Below are 15,843 nucleotides of genomic sequence, written 5' to 3'. Positions count from 1 at the left end.
CTAAAAATTTTATGTTTTAGCCCAAGGGTTGTAGATGGTCTTAGTGTAAATCATATCAATTATTCACACAAAACAAGAAGAAAAAAATAAGAAAAAAAAAAGAGGAACTCCTTGTTATTACAATATCTCAAATGTTGTAGGCCTATTTGACTGAACTATTCTAAGGGAAAAAAGAGGGGAGGCCGGCAGCACTAAGAGAGAGTAGAGAGAGATTTAATTATGAGATGTATGTTGTATGATATCACCCCATTGTACTTTTATTTAAAGTAGTAGGATATGTTAAATCCTTACCCCTTAAGGATTACAACTATAATAGGATATTAACTACTAAAGGGAATTAAAGATATCCCTAAATACACTAGGATTTACACAATCACATTCCTATTCTAAATATGACTGCAACACTCCCCCTTGAGTGTGTAAATACTCAACAAATCATCGCATCAGATCTGCAGCAGATAAGGTAGAACAATTGATGAAGTCTGCAACATAACGAGCAAATACGAGTCTCAAATTTAAAGAAAGTATGCGTTGGTAATAAAAATCACAAAACCTCACTATGGTAAAACCCGAGGCAAGTGAAAACCCATAGACTAAGGAGAAAAGTAAGAAGTATGCATAATGTCTAAAACAAACGTCAAATAGGTAGAAAGTAATGAACTCAACGAGGTATGTTCATCCCAAGATGGATGCCTCATCAAAATCTCGTTAGGTAGCAAAAACCTAGTGGGAAAAATGCTCCTAATCGAAGGAAAAATAGTACATTAAGATCAAGTGAGTATGCTTCTAGATACTCCCCCTGAGTTAGACATAACCTCCAAATACGATAACTAAAAGCAATTCAATTAAGATAATTTAAGCATACCAATTCCTTGGACGAGTTTCTGCAAAGTAGACTTGGGCAATGACTTGGTAAAGAGATCAACCAGGTTGTCCTGGGAACAGATTTGCTTGACTTCAATGTTCTGATGTTGTTGTTGCTACTGAGAATAAAAGAACTTCAGCGCTATGTGCTTGGTGTTGTTTCCCTTAATGTATCATTTCTTTAACTGCTCGATACATGCTGCATTGTCTTCAAAGATCGTCGTAGGAAGGTCAACGACGGAAGTAAGACCACTAGTGCTTCGAATATGTTTCATGACTGCTCTCAACCAAAAGCACTCATGCGATGCTTCATGGAGGGCGAGGATGTCAGCATGGTTCGAAGAAGTCATAACTAGCATTTTCTTGGTAGACCTCCATGACATGGTGGTGCCTCCAACAGTAAAGATATAGACCGTTTAAGAACATGCCCTATGTGGGTCAGACAGATATCCAACATTTACGTAACCAACAAGCGGGAATCAACCCGAGAATCGAGGGGGCAGCAGCTCTTCTCGAGGATTCGTGGGTGTAGAACAAGCCCAAATAAATTGTACCCTTAAGGTAGCGAAAAATGTCTTTAACACCACATAGTGTCTGTGTGTGGGTACATTGTTGTATCTAGCCAAAAGATTAACAACGAAGGAGATGTCGAGTCTTGTGCATTGAGCTAACTACAATAAAGCCCCAATTGCACTTAGGTATAGAACTTCAGGCTCCAAAATCTCTTCCTCATCCTTCTTGGGATGGAAGGGATCTTGTTTAGCATCTAGAGTTCGAACAACCATAAGAGTACTCGAAGGATTAGCTTTATCCTCATTAAAACATCGCAACATATTTTAGGTGTAGTTCAATTGATGTTCAAAGATTCCATCCAAACAATGCTCGATCTACAGGCTGAGACAAGATTGAGTTTTCCTAAGATCTTTCATCTCAAATTCCGATTTCAAGTGAGCAGTAATTTCCTCAAGCTTTGCGGGAGTTCCGATGAGGTTTATGTCGTCGACATAAACTGCAACGACTGTAAATCTGGAATGACTTCTTTATGAACACACATAGGCATAATTCGCTATTCACATAACCCTGACTTGTCAAACATTCACTTTGACGGTTATACCACATATGCCCGGATTGTTTCAATTCGTAGAGTGATCACCTCAATTTAATAAAGAGTGTTTCGTGGTCTAGAACTATTTGAACCAGTTAATGGAAGTCCTTCTGGAACTTTCATGTATATTTTCTTATCTAGATCCCCATAAAGATACATGATTACCACGTCCATAAGCTACATATTCAGTTTTTCGGAAACTACCAACTGATTAGGTAGGAAAACGTTATAACGTCCATTACGAAGGAATACGTCTCCTCGTAATTAATCCCAGGGCACTGAGAGAAGACTTGCGCTACGAGGCATACTTTGTTTCGCACTATTTCATTCTTCTCATTACGTTTTCTCACAAAAACCCACTTATAGCCCACATGCTTCATATGTGGTGGAGTAGGAGCTATAGGTCCAAACACCTTACATTTCGCAAGCGAATCGTGTTCAACCTAAATTGCTTGTTTCCAGTTTAACGAATCTGTTCTATATCGGTATTCATTAACGAAACATGGTTCAATGTCATCGCTAAACATGATGTTAGTAGCCACTGTGTACGCAAATACATCGTCGATGATCATCTCATTTCGATTCTAAACCTTATCCAATACTGCATAGTGGACTGAATTCTCACGATTCTCAGAAAGCTCGGGTTGTATCGTCTAAGACATCACCGTAATTTAGAATAACCTCATACGTTGGAACAGATGCGTGAGCGATGGTCAGATTCAAACTAGGGTCACTAGTTGGTGCTGTTTTCCTCTTCCGATGTTGTGAATCCTTTGAACTAAGGGGTTTGCCACACTTCAGGGTTGAAGTAGATGATTAGCTAGCCATTAATGTATCGGACCGTGTGGAAGGTGTGGCCTCCCCACCTTCAGGGACGGTCCGGCCTTCCTAGATGGAATTACGATGTACGCGGGGTACATCTATCCTTGTAGGTACGTTTACAGCGAATATATGTGATTTTGTCACCTTAGCTAAATTAGTAAAAGCATCTGGTATGCTTTAAGCAATGCTCTGAAGATCTATAATTCATCACACTTCAGTTTCAGACTGGGCAGTGCAGGGATCTAAATGAGACATAGTGGAAGAATACCACAACAATTCACGGTGTTCTCCAAAAACGTTAGCATGTTTATCTCACCCTAATGATGGGAAGATTGCCTCATCAAAGTGACAACTCGCAAAACGTTTAGTAAAGAGATCTCCTGTCAAGGGCTCTAAATAGCAAATAATTGATGGCGTATCATAACCGACATAGATTCCCATTTTTCTTTGAGGACTCATTTTGGTACATAGTTGCGGCGTTATTGACACATAGACCGCGCACCCAAACACACGTAAATGTGAGGCGTCAGGCTCGTATCCAGTAACCAACTGTAACGGTGAATGGGGTTGGGTAGCGGTGGGCCTCGGGCAGACCAACATAGCTGCGTGCAATATTGCATAGCCCCAGGCAGATACCGGCAATTTGGTTCGCGTAACCAAAAGTTCGAGTTATCAATTAAAGGCGTTTTATGAAAGCTTCTACCAGGCCGTTTTGGGTGTGAACATGGGGTACATGATGTTCCACTGCAATCCCAATTGACATGCAATAATCGTCAAAAGTTTGTGACGTAAACTCTGCAACATTATCCAATCAAATCAACTTGATCGGATAATCATGGTGGTGAGGCCTTAGCTTAATAATTTGTACTAGGAGTTTCACAAATGCAGCATTGAGTGTGGACAATAAGAACATGTGATCATCGTGTCAATGCATCAACCAACACCATAAAGTAGCAAAATGGTCCGCATGTTGGTTGGATAGGTCCACAAATATCCTCTTGAATCCTCTAAAGAAACTTAGGAGGGTTGTGAATAATCTTTGTAATTGAAGGGTGAGTATTCAACTTCCCCAAAGAACACGCTTTGCATGGCGGGAATCCAATGTAAGGAGGTAAATGATGCCCATATGATGATTTGAGGATATGGCACATCATATCACACTCGGGATGTCTCATACGGTTATGTTAAAGGAGCAAAATGCTCTGGAACTCAGCCATAGGGCCGACCATATGGTGGGCTTCTATGCCGTAAATGGTTGTTATGTACAACCCACTCAGGAGACGTTCCAACTTCTCATGAATATGCTTCTGGCTATACTCGTAAGAAGTGATAACGAAATTCAAATCCATTATCTTCAGAGGTTTCAATATGATATTAATTATCTTAAATATCTCTAAAACTCAGCAACGTTCTTTTGGAACGTGGAGAATAGAGGGCATCTTTAATGGTTAAGATAGTACCATTAGACAACATGATACGAGTCTTTTCGTATCCTTCAATCAGGTTGGATGACCCAGAGAGTTGTCAGAGCTGTGTTCTTAGGTACAAAGTTAGTAAAATAGTGTCACTCATGTAATATGGTGTGTGTGGTAGCATTATCAGCCAGACAACTAACTTCCTTACTAGACATACCTAGAAATAAATTGATTCAATTGGTCACATGCATAAATATAATTCCATTCATTCAATTAATCAATTCGAGAAATAATATCCATAAAATAATTATCAATAATTCAAAAAAAATCAAAACCAAACAAATTATTCCAAATACTTAGTCGTCCATAGGAGTTGATGTCTTCTGAAAATCTGATATATTCATGGATGTGGTAGTATCTTCAGGATGTTCCACATAGGCAAAGTTAGACTCACAATGGAAATGATATTTTGCAATAGCCTCCGGGCTAGCTCGGCATACGCGTGACTAATGAACCTTTGATCCACGGGGGTATCACATGTCCATTTCAGTGGAAACCAATTGAACGGTAGCTTTTCCCTTATTCTTGAAGTTTGGGCCTTAGGGGCAAGGGGTTGACGCTTATGGGTCAAATTTCCTCCCTTGGGTGGGCCTTAATTCTGTTGACCTTGGGCCCGTGGTGGGGCTTGCCACCTATTTCCACAGCCACAACTATTTTTGCATCGTTTATGGCTGCTAGAGGCGTTCGAGCTAATGGATCAAGCTTAATGATTTTTCATCAAAAGTTGGTTTTACTTTTCAGCGATAAGTAAAACAGACATCAAATCCAAAAATTTGGTGAACTTCTACGCCCTACATTGTTGCTGCAGGATAATATTGATGGCATAGAAGGTCAAATAGGTCTTCTCCAAAAGATCTGATTTGGTTTAAGTCCACTTTACAGAACTTAAGCAGTAATCAGATTCTACAAACTTCAGAGTTGTATTCATTCATGGACTTAAAGTCTTGGAAGCGTAGATGCTACCAGTCATGCCTTGCTTCAGGCAAGTAAATGTCTTTCTGGTGATCGAAACAGTCGGCTAGAGCAAGTCAGAAGGTGCATGGGTCCTCCTCAGCAAGGTACTTGGTCTGTAGAGCATCATGGATGTGTCTTCGAATGAAAATCATTACAGTAACTTTCTGAATTTCATTGACGGGTTTGTCGTCGGTAGGTGCCTCAATGGTAGCTCTAATACCCTTTGCAGTAAAATGGAGCTTCACATCTTGAACCCACTTCAGATAGTTTCTTCCAGATACTTCCAGAGCGGTGAAATCGAGCTTTTTCAAGTTCAACAGGTCCCTAAAACGAAGGGTACAACAAAACGTGGTTAGTCATATGGTAATCCATAGACATACATCGTAGAACATTCGGGTTCTATAGACATGTATTGGCTTAATTTAATCATGAAAGCTACAAGTTTCATGTGGTAAGTTTTGAATGAAAACTTCGGGTTTCAAAGACACTAAATATGAAACTACAGGTTCAATTGAGTTTTATGAATGATTAGTTCATAAAGGAGAAGTTCCTATAAGAACACGTAATGCAATATGCTAATTTAAGTGTAGTGGATTTGAGTTGCTTCAGGAACTCAAGTGTGAGAGCTTCGGGACTACGAAAGGATGTCAACGGTTCAAAGTATAAAAATAAATTATTGAATCGTTAATGTTCAAAAGTGATCTTCAGGTCAATAATTTTGGATTAATGATCAGATTAATGGACCACAGGTCACTTTTGATTAATTTAATATATCGGGACCAAACAAGTCGATCGTGGAAGCAAAATAATGACAAACGGGTCATATTAGCTTTGGTTTGTGATAAACCAAGTGATAAATCAAATTAGAATTAATTAGCGTAAAGCAAAGTACCCCAAAAAAAAATATTTTGGGCATGATTTATAATGCGAGGATGCCAAAATTGGCATTGGGTCGAAAAAAATAACACGAGAGTGGGCCCTGCAATTCGGCTGCAGGCTAATTGGGTTATTGGAGGGTTGCAGGCCTTTGGGCTGTGTGGTCTAGGGAGCCCAACAACAGAAAGCTGCTGATTTTGGGCCTAAAAGCCATGCACGGGTCAAGCCCAACCCAAGGTTGACTTGCGGGTTGATGCGGGGAAACCAGCCGAAGCTGGGTTTTAGGTTTTTAGGTCAGGGCAGGTCAAGCCCAGCAGCAAAGGCTGCAAGAGAGTGGGTCGAGGGCTGGAACGAAGCCCAACTAGCTATGGACTGCTGCGGGCAGACCAAATCATGGGACAAGAAAAAACCCAGCAGCAAAGGCTACTGGAGTTAGGCCAGGGATTCACAGGCTAAGGGCCAAGAAGGCTACAGGTTTCTCGGTTTGGGTTGGGGGGCTTTAGGCCCGTGTAAGCCTACCAAACCAAAGGCCTGGCATGTCTAGGTCAGCACAGCAAAGCCCAAAGGGCTGCTACTGTGTGGTCCAAGGTGTCAAAACGATACTGTTCCATGATATGCTCCACGCGGCTGGGCTTCAGGCCAGCAACAGTGGTTCGACGGAAGTGCCAAGGTGGTGCGACGGCTTTGCAGCATAATTCCCAAATATATATATATATATATATATATATATATAATTTTTTTCGACTTTTCTAGGGTTTGAAAAACTCTAAATTGCTTCTAATTTATTTATATGCTTTGACTCACAAATTCCACATAGCAATATAATTGTGTAATGCATGAAACATATGTATTGACAAATATATGAAACATATACAATATATATATATATATATCGGAAGGAAAATATAAACATAAGGGTTTTATGCATTATGGGGAATGTTTTCATGGTTCGTAGACGTTTCAAATATCTTCCTTTATTTTAAGCATACCTGATTGGCAAAAAACAAATAAAAGCCTTTGAATTTTGTAGAAGATAGCCTCTTCCTACGATCTTTCAGCTCCTTAGTTTCTGGTAAGAGCGTGTTGATAACGCATTGTATGCCTATTTGGCTGAACTATTTTAAAGGAATAAAGAAGGGAGGTCGGCGGCAATAAGAGAGAGTAGAGAAAGATTTAATTGTGAGGTGTGCGTTGTATCACCCTATTGTGCCTTTAGTTATAATAGTAGGATAGATTAAATTCTTACCCTTTTTAGATTACAACTCTAATAGAATTTTAACTACTAAAGAGAATACTCAATGATATCTCTATAGCTGCAGCACCATGTTTATTTGTTTAATTCTTTTTTATTTGATAGAAACGTGTGACAAATGGAGACTGTCGCTCTTATTTTTGTTTTTATTGTAAAGGAAGAATTAATAAAATTCTAATTCGTCTTCGGCGCACCGCGTTGGCTGTACCGAATCCTCAGTCTCCTCCTCCGACTGTCCAAAACACCGAGAAACAAAAAAGAGGAGTCCGCTCCGATCCTTTCCGTGTACCCGCAGCCAAACCCACAGAACCACCCAGCCGCGCGAACTGCGCACCATGTGCCTCTGTTAGCACATCTCAGACTGTGGGGCTGCTATCGTGCGCACATAGTTTCGAACACCCACACACACACACACAGAAGTTGCAGAGTCAGTTTTGAGAGAGGAAGAGGAGACTGAGAGCATGGGAGATCTCTACGTTTGGCTCATCTCCTTCTTCTTCCTCATTGCCCTGCTCGCCCTTGTTGTTTACCAGGTCAATCCCTCCCCAAACCTCCCTTCAATTTCAATTTCAATTTCAATTTTTTTATTTTTATTTTTATTTTTATTTTTATTTCACATTTATCCCTGAAAAGGAAGAAATTTTATTCCTTGATCACCCAAATGTCACTTTTAGTTTAAAGGGTCTCCGTATTTATGTGAATGTGTGTGTGTTTCTGTCAATTTTTTATATTTTGGCTATACGAGAATGAAGAGATTAGGTACTTGCTAGATATGATTGAAATACATTTTCCCTTTTGGCTAAATTGTGTGTTGTGTGTGTTTTTGAGATGTAGCACGTCGGTTTCTGCTTAATTCGAGCTTAATCGTGGATTGTTATGGCTTACTTCGTAGCGCTCTTAACTAGTTATCATTCAAATGCATTTTTTTTTTCTTATGTAGGATGCTTAGGGTTCTTTTTAGATCGTTTACGTTATTATTCTTTTGGAATGGGGTTCGCCTGCCCCTTAGTTTCGTTTTGTTTCTTGCGGTGTTGGGATTAAGTTTTCCAAGATTCATGGATGTTTACTTAGGACAAAGATTGGAATGGTTTAACCACAGTATCAACAAAGAGGAGTTTCGTTGGAAGAATTTCCTGCTGTCTGCCAGACAATAGAAAATTTATCAAACTGAAAAATTTCAGCATAGTTTCTAATTTTGGTCAAGAAAACATGAAGACATCTTTGGTTGAATTCCATACTCCTTATGTAATGCATGGAACATAAAGTTTCGTGGTTTTTACCTTTTACGTTGGTAGTTACTAGTTAGGGATTTTCTCGTGCTGCCGTTTTTTGTCCTTTGGTTTTACAAGTTACTGGACTTGGATCGGTAACCCACCTTGCATTATTTTTAGGGTAGCTTGTTGTGAAGCTTCTTCACCAATTAATCTGGCGATGGTAATGCTAATGGCAGTAAGGGCAGCTGTTTGAATCGAAATGGCTGGTGCTAAGATTATGTTGGGACATAGATATAACTATATTTTATCTGGTGTGAAGTGTGTTGGAAAGTATCCTGGATATATGATTAATTTTTATACACACTGTAGCATCTATGTGGCATAATAATATTGCTACTCTTGTATTGCTTAGCAATATGAAACATGAAATTTAACACTTACAAAATTGGTGCAGCTGATGTGTCTGGCGGATCTTGAGTTCGATTATATCAACCCTTATGACTCTTCAACTCGGATAAACAGAGTGATTTTGCCAGAGTATATCACACAAGGAGTTTTGTGCACTTTTCTTCTTATAACAGGGCATTGGTGCATGTCACTGTTTTGTGGTCCGTACCTCTATTATAATGTGAAACTGTAAGTTCTCGTGCATTCTATATATTTCTGATGCTAAGTTAGAATCTAAGCAACAATAAGGAAAAACGTTCGAGCTAGGATTACCAAAACTGAGAAATATACAAAAATACGAGTCGATGGAAAATCAAACAAAAAGGGAAATGATCTTTGAGATGATTGACAAGAGAAACTGTCAGAAGCTAGGGTTGACTGGGGGTGTTAAGGAGAGAGAGCTATATCATAAGTTTTAAATTCTTTATATTACCATCTCTGCCACAAAATTAAAGTCATATAGTTTTGTTCAGAATTGTAGACATAAGCACACCCTTACATGTAAATATGTGACAGTGGGGTGGAAAGCGCAAAATTTCATTTAAATGGTGTGTAACATTCTATCCAGAAAAATCGTAGAACGCTTCTCCAGGGCTTCAGACACCATTGCTGATTTTTTATGTACATGGAAATGGTATGTTGCTCGATGATGAGACTCAAACCCCAGCTTCATGGATCATATAATGCTATACCCGTGATTTACGGACACATTTATGCTTTTAGTGCAGTGATCGTGACTTGGTTTTGTGAGCTACTGAATGTGCTGTTTGTTTTGTTTTATGTTCTAATCATCCTCTCTTTTGATTAGGTATATGAGAAAGAATCATCTGGTAGATGTTACCGAGATATTCAATATGCTCCCCAAAGAAAAGAAGATACGGCTTTTCAAACTCTTCTATCTTGTTTTCCTCCTGTTTCTCTCAATATTCTGGTACGGTTGCTCAGACAGTTGCACTTCTTCCTTAAATTATTCTTTTTCTTTATGTTCATTACTGCCTAGTTACATTCTCTTGCTCTTACATTTGTTGTAGGATGATTCTAACTGCATTGGAAGACCATGAGTCATTGGGGGACAATGGCGGCCTTAACTAAGTGCTTACGGGAAAGATTTAGTATCGAAACTACTACCCTGTCTTCGCGGTTCCCACTATTTACTGCTCCTTTTTCGTGATTTATCGCCACTAAATTACAAATGGTGTAGTTTGGGGGACAATGATCGAGGTTGTATGATTGTGGGATGGTAAATTAATTTGGTATAGTTGTGTCATTTCTTACAACACTTCTGTTACAGCTGTAGTTTGAGGTATTTAGGTTGTGTTTTCGTAGATTGGCAGGTTCAAGCAATCTGTATTCATGGGTTGCTGTCTCGAATAGTCCCTTGTGTGTTTTCAACTCATCAGTTTGGTCTTTTATGTTATGTTCCAAATTCATCAATTTCGTCATTCATCTCTTGATCAAGTTATCGATGTTGTCCTTGCCGTCCAACTCCGTTAATAAATCCGCTAGTGTGCTAATGTGGCAACCATGTGAGGCTCACAAAGCCAATTAGTGGATGCCATGTGGATTAATAAAAGGAATTAGTTTTTCAACGATGATTTACCGTGATGCTGAAATCCCTCTCCTTATTTCTTCTCCGGCGTTCCAATTTGGAGCCCCCCTTTTTAAATCATGTTGTTTGTCATCAGAGGTGTATCAAAAACTTTCCTCCAGCTCTTTGTCAGACGAAGCTCTTATCTGATACGTGCTACAGCTTCCCGTAAGAGAAATTATATTACACTGGAGTCGGAACACATGGAATGGAAATTATGGCACCTGAGTGAAAATTAGGTCTTTAAATTATTATTTTTTTAGAAAAAACAATCGTTGAATTATAAAAATATGTCAATTACATCTCTAATATTATATTCAAAGCTACTATATTCAATTTTATGTGAATTTAAGTCATATTAGTTGCATGTGATACACATTTGAGGGAAGTTTGGTAATTCACATAAAGAAATAATGTATGGAATTAACTTTGGAGGGTAAATTAGACATTAGATTTGCAACCTACATAAATGTTAAGGGCTTATAGGCGAGAAAAGAACGGTATTACACTCTAAAGTATGTCAAGTGATTTAAGTTGAAGAAAAATTGGATAAAATAGTTTTGAATATAATAGTAGGGATGAAATTAGCAATTTTTAATGAATTTAGGACTTAATTCTACCGAAAAAATAATCCAGGAACTTAATTTTCACCGAGGTAATAGTTTAGGGACTAAATCGAAACTTCATTCTATATTAAATGTAGTGAAGTGTGTTTCGATGGCCATTCTTTTGGTGGTTTGCAGTGAATGCCAAGCTTATACAAGATTCTTTATCTCATGTAATCATCTGATGGAAATCTTTTCAAGAAAGAAAACAAGCGTTTCCTTATGGTTGCTACACATATTAAGCAGTTTTTGGAGAAAAATTAAATTAAGCATTTGACATTGGTGAAGGAGACAGAGAACGGACGAAAATTTCAAGAAAATTTCTCATGTCACGTCTAGACTTGTCTAGAAAATTTGCTCCATCGTTACCACATATTTCTTCCTAGCTAACCCAAAGCGTACTACATGAGGTTCAAGAAGATGAAACAGTGATTGAAGAAGGAGAGAGAGAGAGAGAGAGAGAGAGAGAGAGAGAGAGAGAGGGAAGGGTCTGGACTCTGGGGGGAGGAAAGATGTGGGGGTTGAATTCTTTTTCATTTTTTATGGTTATTTTTTAGAGAGTTTTAACGAAAAACTTACGGTACTGTTCAATTGAACGAAAAACCATATTTTTACACTAAAAAGTCAATCATGATATTATTCACTTTATCCTTTATTTTGTTCTAATCATTAAAACTCAAAGTTTTCAAGCTCTTTTCATTAGTTTTTCTTATTTTTTATTGTATTTTGATTTTTAAGGAAGAAATTTACCATAATGTTCATGACACTTCAACAATTTAATGGTTTTGTTGAAGGAATTGACTTCACAGAATAATGTAAACCAGGACACAAAATTAAAGTCCAGTAGGTATGAGACTTAATAAAGAATATAAGTGTCATTGGCAAAAATAAACACCTTTTTTTTTTTTTTTTTTTGTAATTTTAATGAGTTATTTTTGTACCTTTTTCATTTTTCATATTATCTGTGAAAGGGAGAGGAAACTAGTAGAATACTGAACCTTGATTTTAAATAGTGGGAAAATGTTGAATTTGGAGAGTAATTGGTTTCTTTTATTCAAGTGATGTTTAATTTTAGTTTAATGTAATTACAAGGAGAATTTGTAAACGGAAGAGAGAGGGAAAGTCAATTGCCCAAGTAATTGATTTTAACAAGGTTCTAAAAAACGCTAGGAGCTTGTCGGGTGGCGGGCTGACACCTAGTGTCTAGGCGGCTAAGGGGGATCTAGGCAGGCGCCTAGGTGGTCTAGGCAGATTTAGGTAAACTTCTTGTATATCTTGTAAATAAATGCATATTGACACTGCATTGAACTTGTATATCATGTATACAAATGTAAAAACAACGTGTTAAATGATATAACAAGTTCAATATGGCATCACTATACACATGTTAAATGATATAACAACTTTCTAAAGATGTATCATATTTTGTATATCTTGTATCACTATGTGGATTTAGGTAATCCTCCCAACCTTCAAGATGTGCATTGAACTTGTTATATTGTGGCCTCGTCAACTTATTTCATCGGTTTCATTGGACATGTATATTCTTATTTAGTTGACTAATACATCATCTCTTTATTAATTAAAATACTAAATAACATAACTTAAATGGACAACAACTAAAAAAAAGAGCAAATTACAAGAAGTAAAATGCAAATTAACATAAGACAATAACTAATACTTAAACCCTTGAAAATGGATAAACATATTTAACACCAGACTCTCGATTCCACCACTACAATTACTCTTGGGTATGAATATTATATTAATATTTAGAAAATAGATTTAAACTAAAGTAAAGAAAAGTTAGAAAACCAATTAATAGGAAGAAAGGAAAAGACTTCAGACTTCGGACTCTTCACAGTTAGCGGCTAGAAGACGAAGCAACACCAACTCGACCTCCTCCTTATAAATGTCAAATCTCTTCTTCCAATCTCCTATTTTTGGATCAAGTTCTCCGATCTGCTAAAAGGCTCTTCGATTTATTCAATTAGTCCTCCATGTGTTTGGACGCCGACGATGTTACCGCACAAAGACAGTGAGTTGCGACAGAGCCAGAGAGTTTCAAGTACCGCCCAGCCACCCGCCCAGGCCGCCCAGATACCTGCCTAGGCCGACCAACGACCGCCTAATTCTTTTCCCGATTTTTCTTCCGATTTTGGTTAAATCCCGGTTACGCCTACGCCGATTTTTACAATACTGGATTTTAGACGTTCAATATTTTATTTTTGTGTGTACTTTGGTTCAAGAACTTTTTCTGCTAGGAAAAGGACATGCATGGGATGTATGGGATGGGCTCATCAATGTCGTTCTAATCTAATAATAACTTATAACGAGTCTTTCTTACATGACAATGTGATATTATTTTACTGTACAAATTTTATAATCCAAAGCATTTATTATGTATCATCATCAATGTTATAAAAGGTACAGGCGCTAGTTTATAAAAGAGATAAGCGCTAGTTAGGTGGCAGGCATGAGCTTAACATCTAGACATCTAGGTGAGGGTTTAGCGGGTTTTTTCTTTTTTATAATTTTAATTAAGTTTATTATATAATATATAAATAAGTGTCCACTTAAACTTTAAAAAAAATATAATTGTATTAAGATATATAAATTGTAAAATAAAATGACATAAATTATAAAATATTAGAACATATTGAAAATATGGGGAATAAGCATATAAGTGTCCATCCAAGTATTCAACAAGTCCTTTACAATTTATTGAAAAAATAAAATGCAAAATAAAATGTATCTATTTTCTGTCTAAATAAGAGTCGTGACCTAGGCAGGTGCTCCTAAACAGGTCTAAGTGCCCTTTCTTAATTTTCAAATACCTACAGATTAATTATGGCGATAGCCAGCCGTCTAGTGCCCACGCTACCTTCGAGGGTTGTGGCAGTTTGAACCATGGTACATCTTTGAAGTTGTAGAAGATTTGGTAGATCGGAACTGAGAACTTGGTCAACATGATGGGCATTAAGTCTTCTTTCGTCGGGAAACAGTTCCTACGCTTGTTTCTTGGCTTGTTTTTGTTGTTAGACTTCTTTTCGTCCATCTTCTTCTAAATGACCTCTGAGTCATTCCGAGGTTAACTTAGGTGCATTATTGGCTCACCTGACTTCATCCAGAGTGCGTGTTTTTGGGCCAAAGCATAAGAGTTTGTCGGGGTTAAGCCCTCACACATGATCAGTTCTTCAAACAGAGGACATTCGGCTAGAAATCCTTCCAAAAATGTTGCTTTAGCTATTGTGGATCATCTTTTTCAGGTCAGTCTTGATGTTAGATAGGTAGTTTACTTCTTCTTGATTCAATAGGACAAATATTCCTCAGTGAAAACTAAGGAAGTTCGTTGAACGGGATTGACCGTGGCGACAAGGTGTACTAGTCTTGCACCTCACCTTGTAGAACTGTTGTCACGCCCCGATCCCAACATACGTCTAAAATCGACACGTGATGTCAACATATCCCTGTTTATTTATCATGTCTCGTCTCCGAGACAAGACCAAAAATAATCAATGATTTAACCACGTAGTCATTTCCTCTATTTCATGGCTGCATCTAACCTTTGCGTTAGACTGCCTACGTACCCTAAGAAGGGATCAAGCCATTCGTAGTTCATCATTCACTACACTCCGACGTTTATCATAGTACGTTCAAGCAGAAAAGCATAGCATTCCTCAATTATAGAACTTGACAAGCATGAAATTACTAGGTTCAAAGCTAAATAACAAACCCACATGACATTCAAGATTTTCATTCCATGATATAAATCATTATGTGTTCAACATGATACCTCAGTCCACAGCATGTAGCATGTCAAAGAACCAACGAAGCACAACATTATTATCAAGCCATATTGATTAACTAATCTAATCATTATAATAACAATCATATCCAACATCATTCCACAATCACGTCAATTAATCAATTCCATGAATAAAAAATGCATGATAGTAACATCTAACTACATTAATCAATCAATGAAATAACATATCATTTCATGAATTTAATTAAAGAACTCTACATAATTCCCTACTTGGATTATTAGTAATAACATGGTAAATCTAATTTATATTCACAAGGTCTATTGTGGTTAATCCCCATTTACTCAAATCTAGGGTTCCTGGCTAACTTTGAGGAAATGAGCAAGAGCAAGGATTCTAGACTACTCAACGGAATCCAACTAAAATATGGCACTTATCGAAATGTTCCAAGTACAACTAATCTTCATCACCCCTAGTTTATGTATGGTCCCCCATTATGGATATATCAAGTAGAACCATAGGCATAATCTAAGCGTGCAGGCAATGATCACCCATCACCCCTAGTGTATGTATGGTCCCCCATTATGGATATATCAAGCAGAACCATAGGCATAATCTAAGCGTGCAGGCAATGATCACCCATCGCAGATATACCAAGCATGATCACCCTGAAATACGTATGGTCCCTCATCGTAAATATACCAAGCAGGACCTCATTCTAACTCTAGGTAGTGATCACCCATCGCGGATATACCAAGCATGATCACTCCTAGAATGCGTATGGTCCCCCATTACAAATAAAGTAAGCAGAACAATAAGCATAGTCTAATAACGTAGGCAGTGATCACCCATCGCAGATATACCAAGCATGATC

The 15,843-nt window shown here is 37.9% G+C and overlaps 1 protein-coding gene across 1 annotated transcript; it reads left to right on the top strand.

The window, feature by feature from the left end:
- Positions 1-7,459: 7,459 nt before the first annotated feature.
- LOC137722965 (protein cornichon homolog 4) lies at positions 7,460-10,443 on the top strand. The gene is made up of 4 exons (XM_068462101.2): positions 7,460-7,881; positions 9,017-9,198; positions 9,818-9,940; positions 10,041-10,443. Exons 1-4 carry the CDS (start codon positions 7,810-7,812, stop codon positions 10,099-10,101), a joined length of 438 nt encoding a protein of 145 aa, XP_068318202.1. The 5' UTR covers positions 7,460-7,809; the 3' UTR covers positions 10,102-10,443.
- The last annotated feature ends 5,400 nt before the right edge of the window (positions 10,444-15,843 follow it).

This window comes from Pyrus communis, chromosome 4 (assembly GCF_041283825.1).
Source record: "Pyrus communis isolate YQ-2024b chromosome 4, ASM4128382v1, whole genome shotgun sequence".
Taxonomy (NCBI): Eukaryota; Viridiplantae; Streptophyta; class Magnoliopsida; order Rosales; family Rosaceae; genus Pyrus; species Pyrus communis.
The sequence above is the reverse complement of the archived record's forward strand: the minus strand, read 5'-3'. Positions and strand labels throughout refer to the sequence as shown.

Excerpts from the sequence above, each read along its gene's own strand:
- LOC137722965 (XM_068462101.2), top strand. The coding sequence starts at position 7,810 with ATGGGAGATCTCTACGTTTGGCTCATCTCCTTCTTCTTCCTCATTGCC. Across the intron at positions 7,882-9,016 it reads TCGCCCTTGTTGTTTACCAG|CTGATGTGTCTGGCGGATCT; the intron begins GTCAATCCCTCC and ends AAATTGGTGCAG. Across the intron at positions 9,199-9,817 it reads CTCTATTATAATGTGAAACT|GTATATGAGAAAGAATCATC; the intron begins GTAAGTTCTCGT and ends TCTTTTGATTAG.